The following is a 14,063-nucleotide window of genomic DNA, read 5'->3' on the forward strand; positions in this document are numbered from 1 at the left end:
CAGCAGTAAGGACTTCCAACTGGGGCTCTCCTCATGGGAGCCCTTTCTAGAGCCCTGCACTTCTGCTCTGCTCTTTGTGGAGCAGGTATGGGCCGCTCAGGTAGTAAGGTGTCTTTCTGGGAGGCTGGCTGGCTAACAAAAGAGTCCTGGGATTCTAAAGTCAGCAATGATGGGGACTCATCTGGGGACATTCCACAGTTGTGGGGATCTCTAAGGGACAACATCTGAGCCAAAGAAAGGAGTCTTGCCTGGCACCCAGCAGAAGGTATGGTTAGAGGCAATAACATTTTAGATACTATAGGGTGGCCAGAATAATGCATTGTTGGTGTCCTCATGTGGGACACTGTGACTGGTGGCCCATGGGGGGCATCTTTAGATTCCCATTGAAGGTCATGGCCACTCCTGTAATATTGGACTTTCCTAAGGACATCATCTGGGGCCCCTTGAAAATCATCATTCCTGTTTGACAGGGAGGCATTCCCTGACAGTAAATCATTTGGGAAGGAGGGAGAGTCACTTGGGGCTAATAGCTCACACCAGGCTGAGGCAGCAACACACTGTGGCCCCATTTCATTTGCATTCTGCCTGGGTGCCTGAGCAGAAACCAAGGGGATCCTCTCCAGCTGTGGACACTGAAGGATGTGTTGAATGCCTTATGAACTATGGTTCCAAGAGGTATGCACTCCTCTGCTTCCGGGAGATGGAGACATGTCCAAGATTTATTTTGACTTCTCAGCATTCCCTGCCATCTGGTGCTGAGCTGCTTGCTACTGGTTCAGCACCTCATCCTCTTGCTCCCTCTCAGTCTGGGATCCGCTGCACCTTGGGACTGTGTGCCAGTCCAGACCACATCAGAGCAGAGCTGAGCCCTGCTGCCTTGGCTTCGGGTGTTGCGTACCTGCACGTCACAATTGCACTGGGGGTGCAGGGCCAAGGGCTGCACCCACTTCTCCCACTGACCCATCTAGCAGCTGCTGCCCTACTCTGCCCAGCCGCCTGCATAGATGCTGCAGGGCCATGACCTCAGACCTTCACTGCTTCTGAGGACATTTTGAGAACTATTTTTGTAACCAATTTAGAAGTCATACAAGAAAAATTTTCAGGAATACTTCAGATTTTGGCAAAAACTGACTTACCCTAGTTGATAATCTTGCATTATTCACCATATTTGACTCTACATGACATTTGGCTATTTTCAAAAATCACATCCATCCTCAGATTTCTCGAATGAGCACAATTTTTTAAGTACTTATCAATTTTTTCACCTTTGGGCTCCTACCTGGACTCATAATATAATACAAACATATTTATGCCTAAAAATGCTGTCCTTCAGAGAGGAAGGACATTCTACTGATTGTATTGTTTTTATTTTTGTGTGTGGTGGCACTAATAATGGCCTGCACTGCTTTATCCATAGTCCTGACCTTGGCAAGCTACAGCATGAATTCATGTGATAACTAAGCTGACTTTGTGGTTGGATTGCTGTGAGTTCTAGGAATGAGTGGATAGTCATCATTTTGCTGATTTTTTTTTTTTTTGGTTAAACCTTACCCCAAGATATTTTTTTCCCATTGATTTTTAGAGAGAGTAGAAGGGAGGTGGAGAGACAGAGAGAGTGAAACATCCATTGGTTGCCTTCAGCACCGGCCAACCAGGGACAGGATTGAGCCTGCAATGAAGGTAGTGCCCTTGACCGGAATTGATCCCAAAACCCTTCAGTCCGGAGGCTGATGCTCTAACCATTGAGCAAAACCTGCTAGGGCTAATTTTGCTGATTTGCTGTACTCTTCATTTCTAATGAATAACTTTTTGCTCTTTGGCAGGATTCAAAATCTAGTCTTGAGAACCCACTGTCTTCCACTCTTATGTTGGACAAGATAATACTGGGAAAGGCTTAGCCCAACCTGGCATACATAGTGTAAACACTGGTCCCAGATTGGAGAGGGTGCAGGCAGGGCTGAGGGACCCCCCCCCCCCCCGTCCCGTGCACGAATTTCGTGCTCCAGGCCTCTATAATAATAAAAGCATAATATGCTAATTAGTACAGATGTCCTTCCAGATGAAGCTGGGGCTGTGAGAGAAGCCTAGGTTCCAGGTGCCTGCCAGCGGCTGGAGGGAAGCCCAGGTCCCGGGTGCCAGAGGGAAGCTGGTGCCTGCACCCGGGGGCAGGAATGCCTACTCTTACATGAATTTCATGCATTGGGCCACTAGTAACTAATAATCTTGAGCATTTATGTGCTTGTTATCCATTTGTATATCTTTGGGGTAAATTTAACCTAAGCCCTTTGCCAATTTTTAAATTGGTTTCTTTTTTTATATTTAATTATAAGAATACTTTGTATTATTATAACTTTAAAAGGATATATATTATTAAAAAGGGCTATTAATACCTTTTCAGATATATTTGAAAAGTTTTCTCTAGTTCTATGGGTTGCCTTTTCACTTTCTTGGTTGTAACTTTTGATACACACAAGTTTTGAATTTGGATGAAGTCAATTTTATCTATTTTCCTTCTTGCTTTTAAGTTTAGGAAATCTTTTATTAGAAACTAGAGACTCAGTGCATGAATTTTGTGCATGGGTAGGGTCCCTAGGCCTGGCCGCTGATCAGGGCCTATCGAGGCCTTCCGGCTGCCGGCCGGGGCCTTCCTTCGTTCCGTGCCACCCTCTGGTGGTCAGGGCATGTCATAGCAAGCAATCGAACTCCTGGTCTGTGGTCGAACTCCCGAGGGGACACTTTGCATATTAACCTTTTATATATATAGATAGGGTATATATTTATTTTCTGCATTTGAAACGTTTAACTTTATATGTCCCTTTTGAGTTACATAACTTAAAAGGATATGCTATAATATCCTGTTATAGTGTGCGGACCCAGTGCATGAATCCGTGCACCTTGAAAGGAACTGTGGGCCGCGAGGCTGCAGTGGGCATAGGGACGGGGTTTGGCCCATCCTCATCCTCAGAGCCCCACCTGGCCCCTCCCACCACGGCCCCGGTCCACTGTCTTCTGGCATCCCCTCTTCCGTCGCTGCCGCTGCTCCCATGTGCTGATGGCACCAGCCTCGCTCACACCGATGGCGGCGTAGAGCATTGGGGCTGGCGCCATCAGTGGGTGTGAGTGGGGCCGGCACCATCAGCGGGTCTGAGCAGCGGCTGCTGCCCCAATCTCCCCTCAGGAGCACGGGGAGGTGGAGAAGCCCTCAGAGGCAATTGGGGCCAGCAGCTGCCGCTTGCACCTGCTGATGGTGTCCAGCAATCGGGACCTGCGCTGGGTGCCAGCAACGGATGTGAGCGGGGCTGGCACTGACAGTGGTTGCGAGTGGTGGCTCCGGTGCCGGCAGCAGGTGTAAGCACTGGGCGGAACCGTGGTGTGTGGGAGCAAAGAATTTTCAGTAACCACCAGAGGCTTGCGCCAATGACAGCGACCTGCGCCCCGCTTTGGTCTGGCGCCCCCGCTCACCTGCTCCACCATACTGCCGCGGCCGACGCCTGCCATGTTCCATGCTCTGCCGCTTGCTGCCACGCCTGCTGTGTTCCGCACGTGCCCCCTGATGGTCAGTGCACATCTTAGCGACTGGTTGTTCGGTTGTTCAGTTCTTCTGCTGTTCAGTCTATTTGCATATTAGGGTCATATATATATATGTATAATTTAGTTACATAAATATTTCCCTGGGAATCTCTGAGGTCTTCTAAGTCCTGTTCTATGTTTTATTTGTAAGTCATTTATTCAATGATTCTGTGCCAAGCAGCAGATAGAGTAATAATCAAAAAAAGACTACTGAAGCCTTTCAGAGAGTAAGTGCTCAGTAAATATATTTGATAAATTACTGAATCATTATTTTAAATGATATAAAGCAAAATCTCATAATATCAGCATTTTATATAAGTAATATTTTGATCCTAGGAAACTGTACAGTAGGTTGTGTTACTCATATTTTTATATCCCTAGAGGAATAAAATTTATTTTCTTTATGTTTTAGTTTGAATATGCATTCTTTCAGACAACTTACCCTATAGATATAGTTTCATTTTGTTAGAACTTTACATTTAATTAAATTCATGACAGGCTAATTAAGGAAATTCTTTAAATTTTGTTTTGATAGTGAAAGCAAGTTGAATACATTGGTGCAGAAACTTCATGATTTTCTGGCTCATTCATCTGAAGAATCTGAAGAAACAAGTTCTCCCCCAAGACCTACGATGAGCCAAAGCACAGGTAAATTGAAAAAGAATGTGCAGTATTTTCTAGACTACATTCCATTTATTGTTTTATGGTGGGGTAGCTATTAAAGGATTTGATAGCCTCTCTGTATCTAGTATTTAGCTAATATATTGGAGATGTTAACTTGGATATGTGAAAATATAAGTTTTTATAGTTATAGATGCTTAGAGAATGATGTGCTTTTGGTTTTATGTGTAATGGAAATATCTTATAGAGGGGTTGATGAATCTTGACTGTGAAAAATAGGTAGTATTAGAAGAGGTAGGAACAGTACAGAAATATATAATTCTAGCAGTTATTCATGTATTATTATGAGTTAAAATTTTAAAACTAATTTAAATTTAATGTAAATTAATTCTACCTCTGAGTATATTTTGTACATATTTTTTTGTTTGTGTGTATTCACCTGATTAGTCAGTGCATATGTTTTTCTTTTTGGATAATCCTCACCCAAGGATATTTTCCCTATTGATTTTTAGAGGGAGTGAAGGGGGAGAGAGAGAGAAACATCACACATGGACTGGTTGTCACCCACATGCCCCTGACCCAGGGGCCAGGGATCGAGCCTGCAACCAAGGTTTGTGTTTTTGACCGGGAAACGAACCTGAGACCTTTTAGTCCATGGGCTGGTGCTCTTACCACTGAGAAACTGGCCAGGGCAGTGCATGTGTTTTTATAAATTAAAAAGCACTTTAACACCACCTCTCTAGACCCCTTCAGTTTTTGTTTTCTTATGGAGAACATCTGATTTTTTTTTTCCAATTTTTTTTGTTAATCCTCATCTGAGGATATTTTTTCCATTGATTTTTTTACAGAGAATGGAAGAGAGGGAAGTAGCGGGGGAGGAGAGAAAGAGAATTATCAAAATGAGAGAGACACATTGATTGATTGCCTTCCACATGTGCTCTGACCAGAGCTGGGGTTTGATCCTCCAACCCAGGTACATGCCCTTGACCCATGAATTGAACCTGCAACCCTTTGTTGCATGGGCTGATGCTCTAACCACTGAGTCACACTGGCCAGGGTGAATATCTAATCTTTAAAAAAATGTTGTTGATATTTTAGAGAGAGAGGAAGGGAGAGAGAGAGAGCTGGGAACATCGATGAGTGAGAAAGATCATCGATTGGCTGCTTCCTGCACACCCTGTACTGGGGATCAATGAGCCAAAGGCATGTGCCCTGACTGGAAATCAAACCAGCGACCTTTTGGTTCCTGGGTCGATGCTCAACCATTGGGCAACAGTGGCCAGGCCTGATCTTTTAAAAAAAATTATTTTTTTAAATTTATTGGGGTGATATTGGTTAATGATATTATATAGGTTTCAAATGTACTATGATACATCATCTGTATATTACATTGTATGCCCACCACCCAAAGTCACCATATATTTGACTTCATTTACCCTTTACTACCTACCCCCTTACCTCCCATTCTGTCTGATAACCACCATACTGTTGTCTGTGTCTATGCTTTTTTGTTTGTTTGTCTTGTTTGTTCATTTGTTGCTTTCAGTTTTATATCCCACATATGAGTGAAATCTTATTGATCTTGCATTTTTCTGTTTGACTTACTTTGCTTAGCATGATATTCTTATTTTGCTTAGCATGGTATCCATTCATGTTGTCACAGATGACAGTATTTCATCTTTCCTTATGGCTAAGTAGTATTCCATTGTCTATATGTACTACATCATCTTTATCCAATCATCTGTGGAGGGACACTTTGGTTGTTTCCATGTCTTGGCCACCATGCATGAGGCTGCAATAAACATATGGCATACATATATCTTTGCCAATAAATGTTCTGAAATTTTTCTGGTAGATACCCAGATAAGGGTTTGCTTGGTCATATGGTAATTTTACTCTTAATTTCTCGAGAAATTGCCGTACTCTTTTCCATAATGGCTGTACCAGTTTATATTCCCACCTATGGTGAAAGAGGGTTTCTTTTTCTCCACAACTTCTCCAAAACGAGTTACTACTTGTTGTGTTGATAGTAACCATTCTAACAGGTGTGAAGTGGTATTTCATTGTAATTTTGATTGGCATTTCTCTAATAGCTAGTGAAGTTGAGCAAAGTCTCTTCAGTAAATGGTGCTGGGAAAATTGGGAAGCCACATGGAAAAGAATGAACTAGACTACTGATTGTCCCCATACACAAAAATTAACTCAAAAGGGATAAAAATATATAAATATAAGGCCTGAAACAATAAATTACATAGAAGAAAACATAGGTACTAAGCTTATGGACCTTGATCTTAGATAAGATTTTGTGAATTTGACCCCCAAGACAAGGAAAGTAAAAAGCAAGAATGGGACTATATCAAACTAAAAAGCTTCTGCACATCAACAAAACAAAGAGGCAACCAACCAAATGGGAAATGACATTTGCAAACAAGAGCTCTGACAAGGGGTTAATACCCAAAATATATAAAGAAATCATACAACTTAAGAGCAAAAAAGTCAAACAATGACCTGTACATTTCTCCTAAGAAGGCATACAAATGGCAAACAGATATATGAATAGATGCTTAAATTCCTTTTTAAAAGTATCCTGTATTTTGTGATTACCATCACTTGTTCTGAGGATTTCAAGGATAGCTACATTTTGAGAGCTGAATGTAAACACATACACACGTGTGTGCGCACACACAAACATGATATGTACAAAAGGTAAAAGGTAGATCACAGTGAAAAGTAAAATAATATGTATAATTAGAGTTCCCAAAAGAGAGGAGATAGAATGTGTCAGAAACTGAATGTGAAGAGATAATTGGCATTTTCTAAAAGTAATGAAAAACATGAAGCCATAGATTCATGAAACTGTGAATCCCAAGCAGAATAGATATAAAGAAAGCTACAGCTATGCATGTCATAATTGAATTCCTAAAGAACACAAACCAAGAGAAAAATCTTATAAGCAGTCAGAGGAAAAAAGTCATTGATTTAAAAAAAACCAGCAATTACATTGGTAGTTCATTTGGCAACAGGAACATCAGAAAACTAGATGACAAGGAAATGACTTCTTTCAAGTGCCACATGAAAATAATTGCCAGCATAGAACTTTATTTTTAGTGAAAAAGTTTCAAATGTGAAGGTCGGCCCTGGCTAGTGTGTCTCAGTTGGTTGGAGCATTGTTCTGTACATGAAAGGTCGCAGGTTTGATTCCTGGTCAGGGCACATATTCAGGTTTCAGGTTCGATCCCTGGTACATAAGGGAGGCAACTTATCAATGTTTCTTTCACATCTCTCCCTCTCTTTTCTTCCCTCTAAAATCAATAAAAACATATCCTCAGGTTAGGTTTAAAAAAAAGAAGTGAAGGTGGAATAATGACAAAAAAAAACACAAGAACCTGATGTCAGCAGAACTACAACAGAGGAAATAGTAAAGAATTTTCTTAAATCAGAAAGAAAATATTTTGAAATGCCAATACCAAAGTACAGGAAATAATGAATAACAATGGGAAGGGTAAATAGGTGGGTAAAACTAATAAACAAGTACTGTTATTTAACCCTTCAGTTTCTAGTCTTCATTGACAAATTGCCGCAACAATAATTTTATAGGTAAGCCCTCCCACCCCAAGTCCAGGATCTAGTTGAAGATTACATATTACATATAGTTGTCTTGTCTTTTTAATCTTTTAAAATCGAAAACAATTTATCTGTTAGTTGGAAGTATGACATTTGGTGATTCTCCCCTCATTGAGGAATTGTCTGATTAGTTATAATTAGATTTGGGTTATTTTTGGTAAGATTACTGCATAAATGGTATTATGTTCTTGTTAGTTCATCATTTCATAAGGCACATAATTTTCCTCTTTATTGGTGATGTTAACTTCAATTTCTTGATTATGGTTATTATACTATATTAATCCACTATAAAGTTTTGATTTATTCCTTTGTGATTAATAAGTCATTTGTTGAAGATTCGTTTGAAACTACTTAGGTATTATTTTCATCACAAAAATATTTTTTCACAGAAATAAATGCATACATACAGAGAACAGACTGATGGTTATCAGAGGAGAGGGCAGTTGGGGATGGGTTAAAAAGAGGAAGGGATTAAAAATACAAATTGGTAATTACAAAATACTAGTAGTTACGGGGTTGTAAAGTACAGCATAGGGAATATAGTCAATAATATTGTGATAACTATATATGGTGCCAGGTTGGTACTGGAAATATCAGAGGGGACACTTTGTAAAGTATATAATTGTTTAACCACTATGCTGTACACCTGAAACTAATCCTATATAATAAAGAGGTAATATGCAAATTGACTGCCACGCCCACACACAAGACGGCCGGCAGGGGAGGGCAGTTGTGGGATGATCAGGCCAGTAGGGGAGGGCAGTCAGGGGTGATCAGGCCTGCAGGCAGGCGAGTGGTTGGGAGCCAGCAGTCCCGGATTGTGAGAGGGATGTCCCACAGGAATCGGGCCTAAACCAGCAGTTGGACATCCCCTGAGGGATCCTCGATTGGAGAGGGTGCAGGCTGGGCTGAGGGACACCCCTGCCCCTGCACGAATTTCATGCACTGGGCCTCTACTATAAAATAATATTGAATGTAAGCTGTAATGGCAATAAAATGTATTTTCTATTGCAAATTACTACAAACTTTGCAGCTTAAAATAACCCAAATGTATTATCTTACTGTATATCAGGAGTCTAGTGGACTTTGTTGAGCTCTATTTAGGGTATCACAAGGCCAAAGTCAAAGTGTCAATAAGACTACATTCTGTTCTGAAGGCTCTGTGGAAAATTCAATTTTTGTGCACATTCAGGTTGTTGGCAGAATTCAGTTTCTTGTCGTTTTATATTTGAGGTCCACATTTCTTGCTTCTTCTGCTCACTTTTACCATCACCTGGAGAAAATTTTCTACTTTTACAGACACATGATTAGATTAGGTTCCCTTTTCTCTCACTTCTAGTAACCCCCCATTTAAAATTTTCTTTCCTTTTTTCCCCTTTATTGATTAAGATATTACAAATGTGTTTTTATCCCCTCAATGTCCCCTCATCCCCCCAATCCTGCCCTCACCCCCTGTTGTCCACATCCACTGCTTATGCTTATATGCATGCATACAAGTCCTTTGGTTGATCTCTCCCCCTCACCCCCACCCTCCCCTACCTTCCCTCTGAGTTTTGAGCATCTGATTGATGCTTCTGTCTCTACATCTGTTTTTGTTCATCGGTTTATGTTGTTCATTATAATCCACAAATGAGTGAGAGCATGTGATATTTATGTTTCTCTGACTGACTTATTTCACTTAGCATAATGCTCTCCAGCTCCATCCATGCTGTTGCAAATGGTAGGAGTTCCTTCCTTTTTATAGCAGCATAGTATTCCACTGTGTACATGTGCCAAAGTTTTTAAATCCATTCACCTGCTGATGGGCACTTAGGCTGATTCCAAATCTTAGCTATTGTAAATTGTGCTGCTATGAACATAGGGATGCATATATCCTTTCTGATTGGTGTTTCTGGTTTCTTGGAATATATTCCTAGAAGTGGGATCACTGGGTCTGGAAGTTCCATTTTTAGTTTTTTGAGGAAACTCCATACTGTTCTCCACAGTGGATGTACCAGTTTGCATTCCCACCAGCAGTGCAGGAGGGTTCCTTTTTCTCCACATCCTCGCCAGCATTTGTCATTTGTTGGTTTGTTGATGATAGCCATTCTGACAGGTGTGAGATGGTACCTCGTTGTCATTTTGATTTGCATCTCTCGGATGATTAGTGACTTTGAGCATGTTTTCATATGTCTTTCAGCCTTATGTATGTCCTCTTTCAAAAAGTGTCTATTTAGGTCTGTTGCCCATTTTTTGATTGGGTTGTTTATCTTCCTTTTATTAAGTTGTAAAAGTTCCCTGTAAATGTTGGAGATTAAACCTTTATCGGAGATATCTTTGGCAAATATGTTCTCCTATGCAGAGAACCCAGAAATCGACCCAAACCACTATGCTCAATTAATATTTGACAAAGGAGGCAAGAACATACAATGGAGTCAAGACAGTCTCTTCAATAAATGGTGCTGGGAAATTTGGTCAAAAGGTTCGCCATCACTGATTTAGGGTATCACAGGGCCAAAGTCAAAGTGTCAATAAGACTACATTCCGTTCTGAAGGCTCTGTGGAAAACTCAATTTTTGTGCCCCCATATTTTCCCCTGTAGATGGGCATGTGAATAAATTATAATTTGTAATGAAAAAAAAAATAGACATTGTGGCCCAGCTGGTGTGGCTCAGTGGTTGAGCATCGACCTAGGAACCAGGAGGTCACAGTTCGAGTCCCGGTCAGGGCACATGCCCAGGGTTGCAGGCTCAGTCCCAGTGGCGGGGGGAGGAATGCAGGAGGCAGCGGATTGATAATTATCACTCATCTTTGATGTTTCTATCTCTCTCTCCTTCTCCCTTCCTCTCTGAAATCATTAAAACAAATAGACATTGTGAATAAACCTATAACTGAAGAGTCTGAATTAGAAATTAAAAAAAAAATCTTCCCATACATAAAGAAAAGCAAAGGTCCATATAACTTTACTCAGAATTACACCAAAACAGTCAAATAAATCCAGTCCTAGATGGTTTGACTCAGTGGATAGAGCAGATCAAAGGGTCCTGGATTAGATTCCAATTAAGGGCACATACCTTGGTTGCAGGCTCCTCCCAGCCCAGACCCTAGTCAGAGCTCGTGCAGGAGGCAACCAATCGATGTGTTTCTCTCACATTGATATTTCTCTCTGTCTTTTCCTCTATCTTTCACTCTCTCTAAAAATCAGTGGAAGAATATCCTTGGGTGAGGATTAAAAAAATAAAAATCCAAAACAAAACAGATTTAATACAAATTCCTCATAAACTCTTCCAATAAAAAAGGAACATTTCCCAACTCATTTTATGAGACCAGTGTCATATAAAAATCATAAAAAATACCACAAAAAGAGAAACCTACAGACCAATATAATTTAAATTATTTTCAAATTAAGGCTTTTAGATCAGACAATTTAACTTTTTTTGGCATCTTTTTTTCACTGTTAAATATATTTTTTATTGTTGATAGTATTACAGATATCTCCCATGCGTCCCCTCCACCCGCCAGATTTTCAATACCCTATTGCCTGTATCCATGGACTGTGCATTTCTATAATAATAAAAGTGTAATATGCTAATTAGACCGGACAGCTGGTCGTCCTTCCAGATGACCTTCCGGATGAAGCCGTGGCAGTGGGGGCCGAGGCAGAGACAGCCACCACAGTGGGCAGGGGCTGAGGCAGAGGTGGTTAGGGGCGATCAGGCAGGCAGGTGAGCAGTTGGGGGAGATCAGGCAGGCAGGCGAGCGGTTAGGAGCCAGCAGTCCCGGATTGTGAGAGAGTGCATGCCGGGCTGAAGGACCCCCCCCCACCCCTGTACATGAATTTCATGCACCGGGACTCTAGTAAGTACATAAGTTCTTTGGTTTATCTTTTCTTGTTCCCCCAGCCCTGCATTGAGGAATGTCAGTCTGTTCCATTCCTCCATGCTTTCAGTCTTATTTTCTTAGTCAGTTCATTTTGTTCATTAGCTTCCATGAATAAAGTGAGATCGTGTGATAGTTGTCTTTTTCAGTTAGGCTTATATCACTTAGCACAGCCGCGGGCTGCATCCGGCCTGTTTGAAATGAATAAAACTAAAAAAAAAAAAGACCGCACCCTTTTATGTAATGATGTTTACTTTGAATTTATATTAGTTCACACAAACACTCCATCCATGCTTTTGTTCCGGCCCTCCAGTCCAGTTTAAGAACCCATTGTGGCCCTCGAGTCAAAAAGTTTGCCCACCCCTGACTTAGCATAATATTTTCCAGGTCCATCTATGCCAGTGATGGCGAACCTTTTGAGCTCGGCGTGTCAGCATTTTGAAAAACCCTAACTTAACTCTGGTGCCGTGTCACATATAGAAATGTTTTGATATTTGCAACCATAGTAAAACAAAGACTTATATTTTTGATATTTATTTTATATATTTAAATGCCACTTAACAAGGAAAAATCAACCAAAAAAATGAGTTCGCGTGTCACCTCTGACACGCGTGTCATAGGTTCGCCATCACTGATCTATGCTGTCCCAAAGGGTAAGAGATCCCTCTTTTTTACAGCTTCATAGTATTCCATAGTGTAAATGAACCACAATTTTATTTAAAATAAAAACAAACTTTATTGTTGAAAGTATTACATATGTCTCCCTTTTCCCCCATTGACCTCTCCCAGCCTGCCCTGTCCCCCAGCACAAATCTTCACCTCCTATTGTCTGCGTCTATTGATTATGCTTATATGCATGCATACAAATCCTTTGGTTGATCTCTTACCCTCCCTCCCCTGTCTTCCCTCTGAGGTTTGACGGTCTGTTCGATGCTTCTATGACTCTGGTTCTATATTCGTTCATTAGTTCATGTTGTTCATTATATTCCACAAATGAGTAAGATCATGTGATATTTATCTTTCTCTGACTGGCTTATTTCGCTTAGCATAATGCTTTCCAGATCCAACCATGCTGTTGCAAATGGTAAGACTTCTTTCTTTTTTACAGCAGAGTGCTATTCCATTGTGTAGATGTACCACAGTTTTTTAATTCACACATCTGCTGATGGGCACTTAGGCTTTTTCCAAATCTTAGCTATTGTAAATTGTGCTGCTATGAACATAGGGGTGCATATATTCTTTCTGATTGATGTTTTAGGATTCTTAGGATATAGTCTCAGAAGTGGGATTGCTGGATGAAACAGCAGTTCCATTTCTAATGTTTTGAGGAAACTCCATACTGTCTTCCACAATGGCTGCACCAGTCTGCATTCCCAGCAGCAGCGTATGAGGGTTCCTTTTTCTCCACATCCTCGCCAGCACTTGTCGTTTGTTGATAATAGCCATTCTGACAGATGTGAGATGGTACCTCATTGTCATTCAAAAATATTTTTAAAAAGGAATCAGGTTTTAACTCCCTTTCTATCATGCCCACTGTTCACACCCTTATCGATCACTCTCTCAAATCCTGACTGGTCATCCTTGAAACCATCCTTCATAGTGTTGCCAGAGATGCAAATAAAATCTGAGAACCTTTTCACATATTTTGCAAAGTATAAAAGGGCTTCTGTAGCCTGTACCTGGTCTGCTTCTTTCAGTCTCATCTCAGTCCCAGCTTCTCCTGTGCTAGTCATACTGAATTCCCTGCCTGCCTTGATCTTTTGCACTCTCTTGTGTCTATACTTGCTGGAATTCTTCTGGAAAATCTCCCTTCTCTCTCTCCCCACCCCCTTACCTGAGGTTTCCTACTCTTCAAGTCTTAGCTCAAACATTACTTTCTTCCTTAACTAAGTTTTTCCTCATTCTTCCATGTCAATTGAGATCAATTCAGCACATCCTATATAATAAAGAGGTAATATGCAAATTGACCATCATGCCCTCGCACAAGATGGCCGCCCCATGTGGTCACAAGGTGGCCACAACAAGATGGCTGGCAGGGGAGAGCAGTGAGGGGCGACCAGGCCAGCAGGGGAGGGCAGTTAGGGGTGACCAGGCCTGCAGGGGCGGGCAGTTGGGGGAGACCAGGCCGTCAGGGGAGGGCAGTTGGGGGCGACCGGACCTGCAGGGGAGGGAGGGCAGTTGCTGGGGGAACCGGACCTGCAGGGGAGAGAGGGCAGTTGGGGGGATCGGGGCCTGCAGGGGAGGGCAGTTGTGGGCTACCGGGCCGACAGGAGAGGGCATCTGAGGCGACTGGGCCGGCAGGGGAGCAGTTGGGGGGGGGGACCAGGCTGGCAGGGGAGGGTAGTTAGGGGCGACCCGGCTGGCAGGGGAGGGCTGTTGGGGGAGACTGG

The 14,063-nt window shown here is 41.8% G+C and overlaps 1 protein-coding gene across 1 annotated transcript in view; it reads left to right on the forward strand.

Annotated features, from left to right (window-relative positions):
• Positions 1–14,063, forward strand: part of ATRX (ATRX, chromatin remodeler) — a 265,117-nt gene that overhangs the window by 51,667 nt on the left and 199,387 nt on the right. Inside the window, 1 exon segment of the mRNA XM_006082832.3 lies at positions 4,106–4,218. Within this exon segment, the coding sequence (XP_006082894.1) occupies positions 4,106–4,218 (113 nt within the window).

This window comes from Myotis lucifugus, unplaced genomic scaffold, assembly GCF_000147115.1.
Source record: "Myotis lucifugus unplaced genomic scaffold, Myoluc2.0 scaffold_4, whole genome shotgun sequence".
In the NCBI taxonomy this organism is placed as follows: domain Eukaryota; kingdom Metazoa; phylum Chordata; class Mammalia; order Chiroptera; family Vespertilionidae; genus Myotis; species Myotis lucifugus.